Source organism: Coenobita brevimanus, chromosome 111 (assembly GCF_032717465.1).
Source record: "Coenobita brevimanus isolate Jiangsu-jjx chromosome 111, ASM3271746v2, whole genome shotgun sequence".
Lineage (NCBI taxonomy): Eukaryota > Metazoa > Arthropoda > Malacostraca > Decapoda > Coenobitidae > Coenobita > Coenobita brevimanus.
In genome coordinates this window covers 20,380,684-20,401,494 of record NC_137064.1, presented here as the reverse complement: position 1 = coordinate 20,401,494, position 20,811 = coordinate 20,380,684, and the positions used below count along the sequence as shown (strand labels likewise).

General features: G+C 44.5%; 1 protein-coding gene across 1 annotated transcript in view; it reads right to left on the bottom strand.

Moving 5' to 3' along the window:
• Window positions 1-15,519: 15,519 nt before the first annotated feature.
• Window positions 15,520-20,811, bottom strand: part of mRpS17 (mitochondrial ribosomal protein S17) — a 231,456-nt gene continuing 226,164 nt past the window's right edge. Inside the window, exon 5 of the mRNA XM_080286312.1 lies at window positions 15,520-16,516. Coding sequence (XP_080142438.1) covers window positions 16,448-16,516 — 69 coding nt within the window. The 3' untranslated portion in view covers window positions 15,520-16,447. The remainder of the gene's footprint in view (window positions 16,517-20,811) is intronic.

Below are 20,811 nucleotides of genomic sequence, written 5' to 3'. Positions count from 1 at the left end.
CTGCTTTGCTGAAAATAAGCTACAAGATAGAAAATCCTCCCCTACTTAATTCTCTGATTTTTATATGTATGTATTATATGTTGATATAAGGATATATATTGTCTGTCCCTGTGAATATATGTAAGGTAGTATATAAATGAAGTAGCACTATAAAACTAATAAAGTAAATGTTCACCTCACTGATAATACTTGTAGTAGCAATGATGATAATGATGTTGGCCAAAGGGTGTTGGTAGGGTTTGGTTGAGGTACGTCAGGGTCTTGGTATGACTGCGGCAGCAGTCGGTGTCATCACTGCGGGGTAGGCAGACAGGCTGGTAGGCAGGTGCAGGATGGCAGGCTGGTGTTGTCAGGCACCTGGACTGACTGACGTGTTATGCTCTTAGCAAATGATGACATTGCTAATTAAGTCGCTGCCTCACTCTGGTAGTTGTGGTGAAGATGGTGGTGGTGGGGAGGAATGATGGGGGTCATGGTGGAGGTTGAAGGAGGGAGGATTGAAGGTCAGATGTGTTGAGGCTGCATCACCATGCTGGATCAACACTATTAGCACAGTACAGATGCAGTTCCTCCTTCCTCATTTAGCTTGTTGTTGTTTGTCGTATCTCACTTGTACTTTTGTTTTCACTATATTTGCTTTTAGTTTTATCGATGATTGTTGCTTGTAGAGCAGTCATAGATTGCTTTGATCGTGAAGTTAATTCTTAATTTGTTTGTTGACTGTTGATTGAGACATTAATCAGCTTTGTTTACCATTGAAGCAGTTCAAGAGAGTTGTCTAGTGCTGCATATAAACTCGTTAGGAGCGGTTTGGTTGTAGTTCATTTTACCGCTGTCATCAATATCAATTATGTCGCCGTAGACAGACGTAAGGAGATAGGGAGGTTGGTTGTAATTATTGATCATCGAAGCACTGTATAAAGTCATGAGGCGTCGTATGGCTCGAACTTGCCGCTGTCACCAACATAGATGAACATAGTTTATTGTAGTTTACTGTTGTTCACCGCTGCCACCAATATTGATGAACGTAACCGAGAGGTTCGATTAGATGGCAAGATTGTAGGTGTACTCGTATCATAGATTAGGCTTCCCCTCCATCACCAAAGGAGCATAACATGTGCCGCTGCTAGTAAAATTGTGCGTCATTGGGTAGAATGAATAGGTAGGTCTGTCTCACACCTTCCCTCTCTGTGTATCATTTTATCGTGAGTGAAGTGAATTATGGTCACTTCTTGGGCTACAAAATTTATTGTACAGTTATATCGAAATGTGACTGACAGCGTAACATAATCTGACGGCAAACCTCCTAACTGCCCCTGTCTCCTGCCTTCTGCCCTCCATTGTACTCGGGCTCTCTGACGATGCTCTCCGAAATCTGAGAATACATATGGCTCGGTGGGGATGTACAGTAGTGTCTGGTAGATTTCCTTGGTTAGTTTTCATGACATCAGGTATTTGGCTCGGTCTGGTTAACCTGCTCGTATCATGAAATTCTTATATCGTCTGGACTAAAAGAGATTGTTTGAGGTAGCCTACATCATGTGTTAAAACATTCTTGATGGTATAGGATTGTGGATATACATCGTGTGAACTAACATTCCTAGTGAGAAGCTGTGCATGTCTCCAGCAGCCACTCCATACTGCACATTGTGATATATATACTAGTGCCTATAGTCCCAACAACCCTTTTACCCCATACCTTTCTAAATCTTCTCTCTGCCTCCCTCTTATTCTCAGCAATCTACACCAACTCATCAGTGTTATACTACGTGTTCAAAGGCCAACTTCTTGTCCTCTGAACATGAGTGAGTGATCTGGGGTTCCCTTTGAGACCACGGGTCTAGAGCATGCAACTAGAGGAGCAGGGCATAAAAACTCGGGTAAACCAACCTTACACGTATATTGCCTTAGAAACAACACAGAACTGAACACAATATTAACACTATACACTGTACAGGCAAAAGGCACAATAAGACCGGCAGACTCTGGTTTGGGCTGATGGGGAATTGGGCTTCTCACAGGTGTCGTCCAGGTGTGGAAGGGGTCTCATCAGGTGTGCCCTCCCCCAGGATACACGGGACCACTGCCAGGGACCAGGTCGTCCGAAGGGGGATGCTGGGCGGCGTGGAGGGAGGCCCTTCCCTAGTGGGGCCTTGGTGGGGAGGGCAGCCCTTGGGACTGGGATTCGAACAGAGTGAGCAAGAGCTCTTGCTTGCACCCGCTCCTGGAGGAGGACTGCTTGCCGATGTGGCTGGGAAGTTCACACCCCAGAGTCTTGCGGGCACCCCTGGGTGACTGAGGGCTGCAGTCTCGCTCGGATCAAGTCGCCGTCAGGGGCTACCTGCAGCATCCCTTCCTCCAGGAGTCCGACAGCGAGGGGGCGTCATCAGGGTGTTGGCTACAGGGCACGGATCCCCAGACTCACCATAGGGCCTCGCCATATCTCCTCAAGCTGCAACTTCGCCGGGGAACTGGCTCTATTGGGAGAGAGAAAAAGGGTGTCCTGCTCAGCCTCTGGGTGGGTGGTGAGGCAAGCAAGGGACGTCCTCCGTGAGGGGAGTCACAGAGGCAGCAGATGAGGGATGTACGGTTCCCCGGCGTGGACAGTGGCCGTTGCCACAGTTCTACTAGCCCCTGAACAGCAGGTGAAAGGCATAGGGTGGCCGCTTCCCCGGTGTGGATGGTGGCAGTCACCATAGTCCTGCTCCCTGAGGAGGTGGCAGATTAAGGATGGATGGTGGCCAATCCTTCCCCGGGGCAGACATTGGCCATCGCCGCTGTTCTGCCCTTCTTTGGGGTCACAGCTGAGAAATATACAGTAGGTGATCTCTCCCCAGTGTGGATGGTGGCCATCACCGCAGTGCTGTTCCCACCAGAGGCTGCAGGTGAAGGGCGTACGGTGGCTGTCCCTTCCCCATTGCGGACGGTGGCTGTCACTGCGGTCCTGCAGGGGGTAGTAGCTGAGGAGCGTATGGTGGCTGACATCTTCCCGACTCAGGTGGTGGCCGTCATCGCGGTGCTACATGTGACTGTATGGCTACAAGTCCCACCCCGATCCTGGCGAGTGCTGGTCTGGCTGGAGAATAGTGTACCAGCACTGCGTACCTCTCGTTGGGTCTGTTTAAGGGAAAGAGAGGTGCATGGTGGTGGGGGACATAGGACCGTCTGGCCCGGACCCTCTACACTCTGTGCGTGCCTCCCCGTGGTCCCTCCTTTGAATGGGTGTTCCGTCACCTTGTCCGTGGCCTCCCCTTGCGGTGGGTATTTCAATCACCGTACATCTCCCATGGGAGTCCTATTTGAAATTATGTGAGAGAGCTTCAAGCACCATGATAAACTAATAATTAGGGGCTTAAGACTGACCTCGGATAGATGCCAACATTCACGGAAGTCATCACTCAAGTCTCCATTCACTCTCACCTCACTCGGATGCAAGCACCTACATGCAAAGCCATAACCACTCTAACCAGCCACTTCTCGATCCCAAGCTTCTCATTGCCCACTTTACCACCTCCATAGAAACTCTGCCAGTGGCCTCCAGATCAATAAAAACGAAGTATGGCTCTCACTTCTTTCCTATATATTTTTCTTGAAACTGCTGGACAGTGAATATTGCATCAGTGGTCCATCTGACTGGCAAAAACCCAAACTGCATTGCATTAACCAGCCGCATCCCATTGACATGTATATATGTCCAAACATTTTGTCCCTGTGAGTCCCATTGATGTAGACTATATAAATGTGCAGCAATTGCAAGGGCTGTCATTTGCACCTTTTCAAATTTTGCATGTGATTTTTGGTACATATACACGGGACACCTTCCTCTACAGTCTACAAGATGCCAGGCAGGGACAATGCCTTACCCCGCATGACCTCCCCCCCCCTGCACGCCATTGTCTCGGCAGTTCACCTGTTACCAGTGACCTGGCCAGTAGAGACATGTCGTGCCAGGGTACAAAATTCAAGGCCAGAGTGATTCCCCAATGGATGACAATGTGGAGGACAAAGTTTACGTAGCACTAGAGGAAGAAACAGTCAGAAATGATGATCAGGTAATGTCGCCAAAAAAGCTCAGGTATGTTGATGTGTTTGGTGAGAGAAACAATGCTTATATTGCTTATATTACTGTAACCAATATACTCTCGTACTACATATAAATTCGTACCAAACAAATAAATAAATACCGTTTATGAGTGGTGTGGAATAGTTACCTTCCCATAGAACTCATTTTCTTTGGAGCCAGCCTGATAGAAAACCCAGGAAGATAAGTGGTACTGCTAGCTGTATCCAGTATTTTAAACCTCAGGTGAACGATTTCTCTGTGAATTTTCGATGTTCCTCACCAAAAGCGGAGGTTTGAGCCAAAAATATTTTTTTCCAAAATTGGTCGGGATTGGGGGAAGTCAGTGGTGGAAAATCGGTTGGGATGAGGTGGGTTAACCCGTCACGTTCCCAGGTTTTCCGCACCTCCGACATCCCCCAGTCCCGAGGTATTTTCAAATTTTTTTTTTTTGGCTAAAACATTCGCTTTTGATGAGAAACATCGAAAATTCATAGAGAAATCGCTCACCTGAGGTTTAAAATACCCAATCCAGGTAGGAGTTCCTCCTTACCTGACTGGGTTTTCTAACAGGCTGGCACCAAAGAAAACGAGTTCTATGGGAGGGTAACTATTTTATCCACTCATAAACGGTATTTATTTATTTACTTGGTACGAATGTATATGTAGTATGAGAGTATATTGGTTTTCAAGCAGTAATAAAGGCATTATAAGCATTGTTTCACTCACTAACTAATCACCATACCTGACCTTTTTTTGCCACATTACCTGACCATTATTTCTGGCTGTTTCTTCTTCTAATGCTATGTAAACATTGTCCTCCACATTGTCATCGACTGGGGAATCACTCTGGCCCTGAATATCTTTACTAGCCAGGTCACTGGTAACAGGTGAATTGCCGAGACAATGGCGTGAGGGGGGGAGGAGGGAGGTTATGCGGTGTAAGGCATTGTCCCTGCTTGGCATCTTGTAGAGGAATAGAGGAAGGTGTCCCGTGTATACATATGAAAAATCACGTGCGAAAATTGAAAATTGTGCAAATTAGGGACCTTGCAATTGCACGACGTACTGGTACGTCGCCGGGACTGGCAAATGCAAATCGTTGCAACGTACCCATACGTCGATGGGACGGGGCGGGTTAATATTCACTCTTTCCCATTATTAATATTCACTTTTCTCCATTACAGTACCTTCATTATCTGGTCCAAAAGTTTTATGCCTTTAATATTTTCTCTTTCCAGAGCATCACCCTTCCCATTATACACATTTACAATCACACTTCTCAGTCAGTCATATGGAACAACACTCAATTATAATCGAAATGATCAAATGAGTAACCAAACATTTCAGCAGTTAACCCCAACACTCCGCCGTCTTTCCAAACTGCACCTTGCTGACTGTCCTGCCATTACATTCTAGAAGGGAAGTCTTAAGAAATGTGGTTGGTTTTACAGCATACATTTAATGATTTTGTATTCAGTTCAAATCATTGTTCTTCAAACAATTTTACATTTACAGTGTATAGTTCTAAAAAATATACAATGCAGAATATAGAATGTTCTACTCTATACTGTAATCTCTCGATTATCCAGATGGCCATTACCTGAATGCTGTGATCTTGCTGTTCAAAACCATTTTTCGTAAATTTTTTTCATAATATCCGGACGAAATGCTTGCGTCCAGGCAGAAATTATGGCCACACGAACATTTTGGCGCCTGGCCGGACGGGAATAACCCTCTTGCGCTGCTCTGGCTGGCTGGGTAGTTCACCTGGCAACTGCTAGAGACCCTTTTTGTCATTCTCAATTCCTGCATGGCGACAGTGGAGTAAATAGCTCCTCTCAAACAGTTGTTATGGTACCGCACGTGGTTGCGTTTGTGGTTGTTTCTTACCAACTTCAGGCCTTGGTATTCTTAGCATGCCTCTTCCTAGGGTGTCATGATGGCCACATCATCTGGGTAAGATTGATGTGGGATGGTCGAATCATGAGTGCTGATTTTGATTTCATTCAAGCTTACTGCACTGTACCATGATTTTACTCTATTTTAGAATGGTTTTCTTCCATTCTACCATTGTGTCCCCAACTGCATTTTTCTTGTGTAACTTTTTTTTTTTTTTATGTTTTCATGTTACTGCAGGGTATGGCCCTGCAGTGGTGATTGCTTGTCTGTGGTTGATGGGTATGCTTGATCATGGTAATTGCATGGCTGTGATTTATAGGTCTGTTTGACGAAAGAGTAGTGTTTAACAACAGGAACAAGTGTTGTGCGATGTACTGTAGTGGCCTTTTACACTGGCTTTCAAAGTTAGGTTAATATACGAAGGCGTGTCAGGGGAAAAGTCTATTATTTGAATGGAGCCATTACCCAGACATGCCTTTGGCTCTATTACATCAGATAATCGAGGGATTACTGTACCTTTCTTCATCATCATCCTTCAGAATAACTGCTTCACATGCTCCTTCATATCCAGATCGTCTTTCCTTTAGAATATTCAAGAAATTTATAAGTTTTCCATTTGGCATTGGGGTCTCGCTGCTGCCTTACAATCACTGATGGGTCTCATCACTTGCCCTTGCCTATGGCTTGCAAAACTCGATACTGCAACTTGAATGGATATCCTGCTGTGCATTCAGCCAACTATCAGTTAGATAAATTTTTATGGTCATGGGTCAGTTGAAGGTCTCTAGACCTCTCACCCTGGGTTAAAAAATTGCTCGAGTCATTAACCCCAATGACCCCATATAAAAAAAAAGCCACAACCTAAGAAAAATCTCACCCCGAGATTTACAAGTTTTTCTCAACCCTCCATTGCCCCTCCTAGCATTTGCACCGTGCAGATGAGGTCTCTCTTTTGCTCTGCCTAGTTTTTAAATGCATAAGACATCCACTCATCCTCCACGATTCCAATGAATCCCATCGATGTTGTTATTGGCCTGATAATGGCTGAGCATTAAACTGAACGAAGTCTCTCCCTCTATAGATTTTCTGGAGTTTCTTATTAACTGCCCAGCTTACCAATCTGTAGGCCCCAAACCTTAATGATTCCTCAGTTCTAAGATGACACAATTGTTCAATCGTCACAATGACAATGTTCCTTACAGTCTCATTTACGCTTCCACACACTCAAGAGACTCACCAGCAAGATCAGTCGTTTCATGTCTGACAATCTCTATATGCTCCCCTGGACACATTGCACACACGAAACCAGCATTATCTCACATTCAGACTTGAATACCACTACATCTCTTATGCACCCACTTATCACAAATACTGCACCAGATGGAGTTACTTCCCACACCCTCACGGGGCTCGAGTACCTGGGAGTGGCTTCGGTCGCCCGGGTAAGTACCACATCTCCCAACACATCACACACAACGACACCGTTTTTTCTACACCGAGAAATGACTCCCCGGCGGTCATTTCTCGACGACTTCTTCTAGCTGGGGACATTGAGAGCAATCCGGGACCCACAAACAAATACATATGTCCAACATGCTCAAAACTTATGACGTGGACCCGACAGACAAAGGGTTCAGTTCAGCGTAATTCCTGGACCCATTACACCTGCACAGCACTTGCATCCAGAAAACATTACACAAACACCTGGACCTGCTCCATATGCTCCTTCCCCCCACCCATCAACCCCCCTTCCAATCCTACTCCTACTTCCTTCACACCTCCACAGCCAAACCCACCGATTCTTTCCACACCATCCAGTCCCCAAGCTCCTCCAATTCCAACCCATCCTAATCCACCTCAACTCTTACCTCCATCACAACCTCCTCCTACCCCTTCCCCTCCACCCACACCACCTCCCCCCCGTGCTGCAGCTGCCAACACACATCGCACACACAACATAAACATCCTTCAGTTAAACATAGATGGCATACTCGTAAACACTAAAAAACACGAACTCACACATTTCATCAAACAACAGAACATACATATTGCCATCTTACAAGAAACAAAACTACACAGAGCACAGAAAACACCGACATTTCATAACTTCACCACCATTCGACAAGACCGGGCCGACGGTGGTGGCGGTGGACTCATCACCCTGATACACAAATACATCAACTTTGCAGATACCAGTGCACACACACAGTCACTTGTCCCCCCACATGACACCACAACAAAAATACAATCAATTAAAATATGCACTGGTAACAAATCACACAACAGTCGTTAACACATACATTCCCCCCCAATCGTCCTCCACAGTACCACACAATTACTCTCCACAGATACACCACATCACTAACATACCCAACATCATCCTGGGTGGTGATTTCAGCGTCAAGTCGTCGGCCTGGCATGTCAACAACCCTGACACAGACAGAGGGCTGGTACTACAATCCCAGACAGATCATCTTTTCATACTAAACAGTCTAGACCAACGTACCCATATCCCACACCAAGCCCTCTTCCTCCCATCATCTCCAGACATCACCTTCTGCTCCCCAAACCTCACCCCCACTACATTATGGAGAGTGGTCAAAACCCTAGGTTCTGATCACCTCCCAATCATCATCGCTACCAAAACCAGAATCACCCCAGCTGGCCACAAGCACACATACACTAATTATAAGAGAGCCAACTGGGAGGCCTTTGAAACTGAAACAAAACAACATCTCGAAACACTAAACAGTACACCCATCACAAACATCAACACCGCTGTGCACACTTTCAATACAATCATACAAAACGCAGACAAAAAGACACATCCCTAGAGGCAACAGAAAGAGACACAACCCCAACTTCACACCAGAAATTCAAGGCATCAGACAACGGGACACACTGCGACACTCCTCAACACCCCATACACATGACACCATACAACAAATACAAGAACTCAACACTGAGATAAACAATAAAATAACAGAACACCAAACACTAAACTGGAAAAATTACCTCCAAACACTTGACCACAAAACAAATATCAGCAAACTCTACAAAACACTAAACAGCATCACACTTTCCAGCAGCAACACCACACAATCACACGCTGCCATCACAACAACAGACAGCATACCCTCAAACAAACAACAAGCAAACACTCTCATCAATCACTTTTCACAAGTCAGCCATCTAAACCCCCATCCCGAAGACCGACGTATCATCCGACGTAAGAGACAGTTCCCCACAGACCCAGACTATGCAACTTTCACTTACAACCAGACAAAGCACATCATTAACAACGTCAAGCACTCATCTGCCTGTGGATCAGACAACATAAGCAACATTCACCTTAAACACCTAGGACCACAAGGCATACAAGCAATCACCAACATATCAAACTACAGCTACTCACACAACATAATACCCAACATCTGGAAGCATGGCAATATCATCACTAACCCTAAAACCAACAAAGACCCCACGTTACCCTCCTCACATCGCCCCATCACACTCCTCTGCACCCCCTCTAAAGTCACTGAACGACTGGTACTACAACTAGTCACACCTCACATTCCCCTACCCCAGTCACAACATGGTTTTAGGCCACTACACTCCACAAACACCCTTCTTACAGACCTTACACAGAGAGTTTTCGATGGCTTGGATTCAGCTAGGCCACCACACAGAACACTCCTAATCACACTACACATTAGCAAAGCTTTTGATGCCATCCCCCGCCACAACCTCACAAACAAAATACTCAACACAAACATGCACAATAACACAAAAAGATGGCTGGCAAACTACTTAGCACACAGATGTGCAGACATAACATTCACCGGTCAGTCTTCTAACATCAGAAACTTCACAAACGGCGTCCCCCAAGGATCTGTTTTGTCCTCTACACTCTTTAACCTATACATGCACGACATACCCACAACCCACACACCACAGATACACATAGCTTCCTATGGAGATGATATAACACTTACATGTATGCACCAAAACGCAAACACAGCTGCACACATCATTAAACCTTACCTCAACACACTACACGAATGGTTCACCACAAACAGGATCAAAATAGCCCCAGCCAATTCTACAGTGACCCTTCTCACGAACTGGACAGCAGAACACAGTCACATCCCACACCTCACCATAAACAACACTCCCCTACCACACACACACACACACACACACAAAATCCTTGGTGTAACATACAATACATCAATGTCATTTAACCCGTGGCGTCCCGTTGACGTTCTTTAACGTCCACACGTTTTGTCACTGCCAATCCCATCGATGTACATAAATGCAAAAAAATTGCAAGGTCCCTAATTTGCACAATTTTCAATTTTCGCGAGTCATTTTTGGTACGTATACTCGTGACACCTTCCTCAACAAGATGCCAGGCAGGGACAATGCCTTACCCAGCATGACCTCCTCCCCCCCCACATGCCATTGTCTCAGCAATTCTCCTGTTATTAAGGACCTGGCCAGTATAGCCATGTCATGCCACGGTACGAAATTCAGGGCCAGAGTGATTCCCCAATCAATGACAATGTGGAGGACAAACTTTACGTAGCATTAGAGGAAGAAACAGTTAGAAATGATGATTAGGTAATGTGGCAAAAAAAGGTCAGGTATTAGTGAGTGAAACAATGCTTATAATGCCTATATTACTGCTTGAAAACCAATATACTCTTGTACTACATATAAATTCGTACCAAGTAAATAAATAAACACCGTTTATGAGTGGTGTGAAATAGTTATCCTCCCATAGAACTCGTTTTCTTTGGTGCCAGCCTGATAGAAAACCCAGTAAGGTAAGGAGGTACTCCTACCTGTAATGAGTATTTTAAACCTCAGGTGAGCAATTTCTCTAAGAATTTTCTATGTTTCTCACCAAAAGCGAAGGTTTGAGCCAAAAAATTTTTTTCCTAAAATGGTCGGGATTGGGGGGAGTCAGTGGTGGAAAAGTGGTCGGGATGGGGCGGGTTAAACAACACATCACAAACATTAAAAATAAAATAACACCAAGACTCAATGCTTTGAGGTCACTTGCTCATACAACATTCGGACACAACAAAGAAACCACCACCACAGTATACAAACAATACATACATTCAGTGATGAATTATGAAAGCCCTGCCTGGGCTTCTAACCTCACCAAAACACACTACAACACTCTACAGACCATACAGAACAAGGCCCTAAAAATAATCACAGGCTGCACAGCTACTACACCCACAGACCACCTACATCAAGAAACCAAAGTCCTCAAAGTCAAGGATCACCTAGACATGAGAGGCCCCCAGTTTCTTGCTGCAGCCTCCACAAACCCACAACATCCACTACAGTACATGGCAGCACATCCACCCACACCAAGGAACATCAAAACAACACCCAGCACACGATACCATACACAAATACTGTCATCTCTCCCCCCTCAGATCAGCTTTCAGAAGCATATCCACACTCAGATCACTTGCCGCTCCATTCAGTCACTTAAAGACAACACACAGCTGCATGCACAGCCTCCTGACATCCACCCTTCTGAATCCTATCTTCCTCGTGAGGACAGGGTCCACCTGGCCAGGCTGAGATGTGGGCACCATCCAGCCCTCTTAAGCTACCAGAAGAGGCTGGATGACTCCGTCGCTGATGCATGTCCAGGATGCAACACAGCACCCCATACTATTTTAAGCATATTATGGAAGACTGCATTACACACAATCACCTATGCCAACAACACAACATACACTCTTTGAGAGCTCTGTGGGAAAGCCCGATCTCGGCCATGGCCTTCCTAAGGTATTCGGGGCTGTTCGGCCAGACTGCCTAGGGAACAACTACTACTACTACTTTCCACACCCTTGGGGCAAACCGCACGTGGCCACTGCTTTCACAGTACCACCAACAGCCCTAGATATCATCTCTTTTGTATTATCCACATTTACTTACAACCCTTGTGACCCATTCTGTCTCGGCACTTCCTAAATCCTCCTCTGCCTCCCTTTCATTCCCTGCAATCATCAAGTCATCAACATACATCTCCCATGGGAGTCCATTTCTGAAGTCATATGAGATAGCTTGAAGCACCATGACATACAATAAGGGGCTCAAGACTGACCCGTAATGCATGCCAACATTCACAGAATATTCATCATTCAAATCTCCATTCACTCTCACTTGGGTGTAAGCACCCACATACATAGCCATGACCACTTTAACAGGCCACTTATCAATCCGATGCATTCTCATTGCCCACTTCACCACCTCCCTAAGGGCACTGTCAAAGGTCTTCTCCAAATCAACAAAAACCACATACAGCTGCCTTTTCTATCCTACACATTTTTCCTGAAGCTGGTAGACCCGGTCCAGTCTGCCCTGGTAGTCTACGTGGTCCAGTTCGCTTTGGTGGATGGCATGTCAAGATTGTCATATTCACTTTCACTACTATAGTGATTAGTCAAACTAGTGCACTTCCTCTTTCAGCTTTGTTTCCTTAATCACTATTTCTCTAATTCTAGGCATTGTTATGTAATAAAGCAACATATTCACACTAGCTTCAAAATCATTCTTGTCAGGAGTACACATGGAAACATTCACGAGCACAGGGCAAGGTCAAACCCAGAGCATTTTATTACTGGGATGGGCCATGTGTTGCTTTTTGGGGTCTTTTTTTCTCATTAGGTCCATGATATTCTCCCCCAGAATCACTCCCATCTCTCTCATTGGCAGGTAAAAGGCACCTTTTGGGGCATGTGTGCACTTTCTGCCCGATTGGGTGGGGGTGGGGGGGATGGTAATGAGAGATTGGGAACAATATTGTGACTCCATATGTCGTCGTGTGCTGGAGTAGTTCAATGACATTTTCATTCCAGTCACTGAGAGGCAATGCACGGAAAAGAATCTGTTATTCAAAGCGATGTTAGTGCTGGATAATTGTCCGGGCCACTCAGCATACCTAGTAGGTCATCACCCAGCTGTTCAAGTTGTGTTCCTGCCACCAAGCAAAACTAGTCTTGTATCAGCCCCTTGACCAGGAGGTTTGCCACCTTTAAAGGGCTCTTCTATGCGTGCAACTAGGATGCAATGTGACTGGCTACAGATTGGGGGGCTGAGGTGGCAGCATTGGCACTGGAGGACTGGGTGGAAATGGATGCTAACATAAAAACACCCCCGACACCAAATCCGCATGCCAAGACCCTGAAACTGTTCTGGAAGTCATTCAGCATTAAAGAACTCATCAAACCCACTGCTGCCTGGAAGGATGTTACCGAGGAGACTGTAAAGCATGGATGGAGGAAACTCCTACCCCACGCCAGTTCAGCTGTGTCATCAACACCTATCATCGATGCGCTACAGCAGGCAGCGGAGGCAGCTCAGCAAGTGCTGGGGGAGGGTTTTGGAAGTGTCATCCTTGCAGAAATTTGGGGTCTGTTCGACACCACTCCCAAGATGACGCCTGATGGCTTCATTGAAGAGGTGGATGAAGAGTTGCGCCTGGCACCCCAAGACACACAGGAGGAGCCACAAACAGCAAGAGTTGAGCAGGTTGCAGGGTCGACAGGACAACACCTGAGTCTGGTGATTGAGAATGCTGATCGCCTCAAAGACTCGCTCATGTTAGCTGTGCATGACACTGGTAAGTTACATGCACTAAATACATAAACTGACTGCATCCTCCAGGAACATGAGGAGCTTTTGGTGAAGGAAATTAATGAGTCGTGCCACTCCCTCATCATGGCCTACGTTTCTCCTGCCATAGACCTGATGCCTGTCCCACCATCTCAGTCTCCCCAGTCTTCCACTTCCGCACTGCCCCACTAGCCACCACCTACAAGTCATGATGATGGGGGAAGCAACTTTGAGAGGTTTGAGGCCTAGCCTTATCCCTCAAGGGGTTAAGAGGCACTGCTTATTCTCCCTGCTCTGGCCCCTCAGCCTCAGATACACCCATCTCCGACACCCAAGCATCATTATCTCCTATCATGGTAACTGATCACCACTTATTTACCATTTTGTACACTCTACTTAACCCTTTTCTATGCTCAGTGATGTTCCTAGAGGTTGTATGTTTACAACAAAAAATATTAGGTAAGACCTGGAGAGGCAGGTCAAAAATTTTCAAGAGGGCCAAAAGGAGGACTTTGGGAAAATTTTTGGATTTCATCATACCAATCTGCCATATAATGTGGGTTTCTATGGTCCCATCTGCATGATTCACTTTACACTGAAAAATTCAATGATACATTTGCTGCATAGCTGGAGGGGTCACTGTATTTCTAATGGGCCATTCTGGAAAAGTGATTCTGTTGTGTTGTGAGGCCTCTGCCATGGCCCTCAGTTTTATCTAAGTGGATGTGTGAGTGGTGTCTGATGTTTGTAATCTGCTGTGTGTGAGTTCTGTTTCTTGTAGGCGTGCAATATGTATGTTTCGCTTGTTAAGAAATTGCTCTACTGTAATTCTTGTGTTTGGGGGTCGAAGCTGTCAAGAGTTAACATTAGTATGCTTATACGCATACAAGGCAGTGTGAGTCTGATGTGTGTCTGGTGTACTGCTAGTATGCAGGGACTGAGTTGTGGTGTCTTTGGCTGTGTGGGTCGTGGGTTGCTGGAGGGGGTGGGGGAGTTGTGCTTATCATGACAGGAGGAATGTTTGTCGATGTGTTGCACCTGTCACATGCCCATGTGCTGTGGCAGTCTTTTATGTTACTGTAGTGCACGTGATGTAGATCCATTCTCTGCAAGAAGTGAACTGAACAGATCCACTTATTCATCTTGAGCTTGTGGGATGTAGGGAGTAAACCAGATACTGTATATGTATTGAGTTTGGGATGCAGGATATATGAACTGAGTTTGTAATGCAGGAGTGTTTTTAATAGATCCAGCTAATGTGAAAAACTGAGAAATGGCTCCCAGGTCCACTTTTCTTGGTGCAAAAACCAAAGTAAGGAGCAGCTGCCCCCACAAGAGAGATGACACCCTGCAAGGATGGACTGAGGTCCTCCTTGCAGGATGCATGGCAGGATAAGGAGGTTCTCTTCCCAGGCTGGAGGCACATCAGCTCATCACTTAGGCAACAGAAGCTGCATGGGAAGGCTCCTACTGGAGTTGTGTGTGGGGTGGCATTCGCAGGATGAAGACTGAAGACATCTTCCAGAAAAATTTAAGTGAAAGGGTTGTTGATGATGTGGGTGAAAAGAGTGGGCAAGATGAGCTGGGATGGTGCTGGGATAGGGCAAAGTGTGGAGTAGGTGGAAATGATTGGACAGGACAGGCTGGGAAGGTGATGGGGTAGGACAGAGGGAGGAGTGAGTGGAAGGTCAGCAGGATGGGTTGGGCTGGTAGTGTGGTAAGGCAGGGACTGTACACACAGTAAAGATGAGCAGTACAGGTTAGGAAGGTTGGGTGTAGTGAAAGCTTAAATAAATGTGTTATCAATAACAAAGAACAACGAAATATGCATCAAATATTTCATGTGTTGTAACATATACTGCTCTTTATCTCAGTACACTACATACAGCCAAGTCCACCACATATTAAACAAGATGTTACAGACATTAATATGCTCTGGGGTTGTTCTGGAGTGGGTGGCAATGTAAATAACAATACAATGATAGCCATACATTAGTGATTATTGCAAAGTAATACATACATCCACATCTACCACATAATATACATGATGGTATCAAAGTTATCATCCTGTGGGTCATAATGAATAGACAGGGTGGCACTGTACAGTAAATACAACACAAGTATTAACATTTATTATTTCTAGTAACATCATCATTTCCACTGCCTTGCTTCCTCCTGGGAACCCTTTAACCGGGGATGGTCATGACAGAACTTCTTCCAGGTTATTTTATTCTCATATACCTCTCATTTTCTCAGATACTCCTTTTCCTCTGCCTTCTCTCACCAATATTCTGCTGCACTTTAATTCCATGCCACATAAGATCTACCTCTATTAACATTACCCTTCATCTGACTTTCACAGACTTTCCTAAGTATCCTATCTAAGTACATTTTTTGTATACGTCCGTACCGTCTCAACATACAGATTTATTTTTTATTCACATTCATAACAGACTTTACTCCTATTGTTCTTCTTCCATTCTTAAACACTCGCAAATATGACTACTACTTACAATATCCATCCTCTTTATGCCTCAACAATTTCTAAGAAAGGTAATTTCTACAGTTTGCGGCCTAGACAGGTCCCCGTTCACTCCCACAGAAGTGTCTGCAATAAAAAATTTTCACATAGGGCTCTCTTGACCTTCATAATAACCATCCTACCCTTCAAAATACAAGTGAACTCTAAAATTCTTCTTCTCCCATGATATGATCTCTCCTTAACTTACCCCTCATTTTGCCACCCAAATAGTTACAATTATCACCTTCCTCCAACCTTAGTAACACAAAACCCAATCTACTACGCATTGTTATACCTGTGCAAGGCAGTTAAAAAAATTAACATGCTGTGGGGTCATCATGGAGAGGATGTCCAGGTTCAAATTCATGCCACTTTTGGTAACCAACCTGCCAACAAAAATCAGCATTAAACTCTTATCTTGTTAATATACTGTATGCATAAATTATATATATAAACACACACACACACACACACACAAAAAAAAACAAAAAGAAAAATGTGAACCTGTTAAGCCTGTAAGCTGCAACCAGGATTCAGGGAGACTAAATGATGTGCAAATGACTTTGTAGCCCATTTCACTGTGCATGCTGCTGGTGATCATTCTCCCACTTTATTTTCTCTTCCCTTATTTTAAGATCCTAACACGCATTCTTAGGTGGAACAAGTGCTCCAACGAAGACGAAGACAATTGCAAGGAAGAGGAGGAGGAATACAAAGGAAAGAAAACATCAACAGGCCTTATGGTCCTTTAGCGGTTGCTTGTTAGAATAGACTATGACTACAAGATCTAATTCTACATGCCAAAGAATAGGGATAGTAAAGCAAGAAGGCTCCCCCCACCTCCAAACCCTCCAGTTAAAACTGGTAGGAAAAAGTGAGAAAGACCACAATGCAGCATGGAAAAACTGACAAGAAAATTTCACAGAAAAGACTGAAAAGGATGAGTTACATTCTACAATACTTTATCTATAAGATACCTGTATAGAAAGTAATAAAGTAAAATGAATAATCAAATAAATAAGGCATGACATTATGTATGGGTACAGTGAGTTAATGGGGCATCTGAAGACATAGTGTGGACACTGCACAGTGCACAGTGTGGATGTTCAGGGGTGATGCAGCAGCCTTGCCTAGTGCTTTTAAGGTAGGCCTCAGTCAATCAGGCCCCAGCAATGTTCACTCCACTGTGACAAAGAACTTTCCTATGCGGGACAAGTACAGCAGAGTTGCGATTTAAGACAAAATGAAACAACGATTTTACAATAACACAGGCATTTAATTTCTCCCATAATTACTTAATAGCATGGTAATACCACTCAACTGCGCAAGAGAAACTGTGGAAATGGGTGCGTTTAGGTACTGGATTTCAAGACACAACTCGTGTGTTATGCTTTTGTCAGTCACTGATTGGTTTCCTTGACCCGACCTGACCCATGGGACCCATGTGCCATACCACCTGCCACAGCCTGCCTCAGTGTTGTGTAGACGGTCACTGTGATAAGAAGTTTATTTGCTTATTTCCTTGCTCCTCATTTCCTCTCAGAACTCTGAGCATGTGGTTTCAAAGTTTTTTTTTTTCTTTTTTTTAAATGGGAGGAAGAAGGAACCAAGGGCAGCGAGCCGCAAAATTGCTCCTTCCAAGAGAAAAACAAAATACAAGAGAGAGCCAAATTCAACATTCGATCATTTCAAGATGCCTGGACACACTGCGTTTGAAAGACTGGAGATCATAGGAAGCAGGAAATACGGAGGGAGACGGCTCCAGAGTTGACCTGTTGCATAAATGAAGGACTGGACGTAATGGTTAACTCTTGCATTAGAGAGTTGGACAGGTGCTAGACAGGTGCTACGTACCCATCACAGAGGTGGAGGAATGCATGCAGACAGTTCAGAGGAGCAGTGACTTTAGTTATGCATAAACACCCTGAAAGTGCTATGAACACAAGAAAAGCATTTATTCTAAATGAAAATGTAAAATTGTTGGACAAAGTGGCGTGTGGTGTGGGAGCTTAAATGCAAATGATCAGACAAATATGAGTCGGGTGTGTTTACAACATGGATAGTTTTCTTTGTTGGATAAAAAAGTTAATGATGAAGGAGCAGTAGAAAACATGTTTTTGCCTATAGTGCAAAGACTGTAGAAAAAAAAAAAAAAAAAAAAAAAAAAGGCTTTGTGCCCGATGTTTGTTATGAAATTATGGTCTTTGGTCAAGAAAATTCGGATCTTACAATAAGTGAACACACTACATGTTGACATACACAGTTAGGTTAGATAATTATGTGAGTTCAGTTCTTGTGAATTATATTGTCATACAAATTATAGTGCTTGGCTGACTTGCTCATTATTTATGATTACTGCATTCATGTGTATCTGAGAAGTGAAAAATATGCAGTCACTCCATGCTGACAACTTCATTATATCATTTTTTTTTTTTTCCCTTTACCATTGATGACTAATGGCTTTCAAAAATAGTTTCACAGTGCTGGTCCTAGCTTTTCTGAAGCCCTACGCTGGATCTCTTTTTGCCCCCCCCCCCTCACTCTTTACTTACACATCTCCCCCTATCCTATATATTCACCCCTCAAATTATACCCCTATCCTATGCAATGTAAAGTAAAAAAAAAAAAAATTGCACTGCATAATCTTTCAATCTCTGAATAAAAATAAAATAATGATACCTTGTGTGAAACTATAATTTACAAATAATTATTACTCACATATATAAAAACAGAAATGGTCATTGCCATGTAACTCCATAGTGGCAAAAAGGCACATCAGACTTCCAAAGCAATTACAATACCTTACTTCATCTAACCTAACCAGACCACAAGTAGTCTAAATTGTATTATTTTAAGCATTAGTCCTCGTGCATATGTTCTGAAAACAAATTCTCTCGCAAAAAAATTTAAACACAGGACTGTCTTGTGGTGCACATGCATGAAGGGTGTGTGCAAAATGCTGAGTCCCAGTATTTACATTAAATTTCTGCTCACACAGAGAATGAACGGTCACATAGAGACTGAACAAATCAAGATACCCATTAAGCAAAATTTACAGTCTGAACAAACTATGTACTAAGAACCAAACTTGCACTAAATGTACCAGAAATTAAGTAATATAGGACCACTGAAAGGGCGGGTTGCCATCACATGCCATTAATGAAGTAATCCCTCCAATATCCGACGTAATAGGGCCATAGGCAGGTCCGGATACTGGTCCTGTCCGGATATTGGGCCCCAGCTTATGGACTTGTAGTTCTGGACCCCAACTCAGAGAAACACCTATACAACTCCCTCTGGACATGCATAGCACCTATTTAAGACCCAAATCACACCAATAAGGCACATAAATGACTGAAATAAATGCAAAAGCATAAAATGAGAGTTTAGAAGTAGGTTCATACAATATTAAACATTCTGGTTACTGGCTCCTGGACTGGTACTTATGGACCCTAACCTAGCCTAACTCAGAAAAACACATTCCTCCTGCACATGCATAGCTCCTAACACCCTATTCACACCAATAAAGGACATTAAAGAGTGAAATGAGGTGTTTGAGGTAAGTATAGTATAGAAAAAAGTACAGTATGAAACATTCTGCCTACTTACAGCAAGTCCATGGCCACCTCGATGAATAACCGCCTCCTCTCGGACTCTGACAGTAAGAAGGATTTCCTGAAGCACTTCCAGTACACTGTTCATGAAGTCTTGCACTGAACTTAGTCAATCGCACTCAGAAGTCCGTTCTCTTCACAGTGCGCACTCTTGTCTAACTAATGCTCCATTGTAACTTACTAAGTGTTGCACTCTGCACTTTAACTTTTCCCATTCTTCTAATAATTTTCTAAAGCAAAAACAAACAAGTCTATTTACGTTAAATTTTGTTCCAAATTAGTCTTTTCACTCACAACTGTAAATCCTTAACACAACACACTGTTTTTTTCACTGCACAACACTGTAAATTCCCATGTGGTCTAGTGGAGAAGTTCTTACTGTTTAATCACCGTCAGAGTCCGAGAGTATCACTGGCAGGTGACCTAAGGGTGCGTCGCTGGGTCGTGGTGATAGCGTACCCACAGCAGAAGACTCTGAAGACAGACGCAAACTCACGTCGAGCGGTGACTCCACCGTGGCTGATGTGCTGGGCTGTGGCTCGGAGCTTGAGGGCCTGTCTTGGGGAGGCAACGGAGTGGAGCCAGGGCTGGGCATAACGGGGGTCATGGGCCTGAAAAAACTGTCAATGGTTGACTGACGCAAGGACCGACGATTCTGACGATTGATGATGCGCTGCCTGAAAGCACGCACTTCCTCCACAAGTCCCAAGGGCCCCATCTCCCTGTCGCAGTCCGGGTGTTCCAGGTAGTCTAAGACGAACTCAAGGTGTTCCCAGAGTGCGCTCAGCTTGGGGATGACTGGAGTAGCATCCTGCTGAGAGGAGTCCGCATCATTGTCGCCTTCAGCGTCGGCATCTTCAAGCTCGGTACTGACACCTGCAACTGAAGACGCGATCTTGATATCAGACAATGTCTGATACCCAGGATCGCCCTCATCGTCATCCAACCACTCACGCACATCATCCACATCAACATCGTCGCCGTGCGTATGTAGCCGTGCATGGAAGTCATCCATGTCAAACCCTAGAAAATCGTACTCCACATCCGTTCCGAGAAGCAGACGAGAC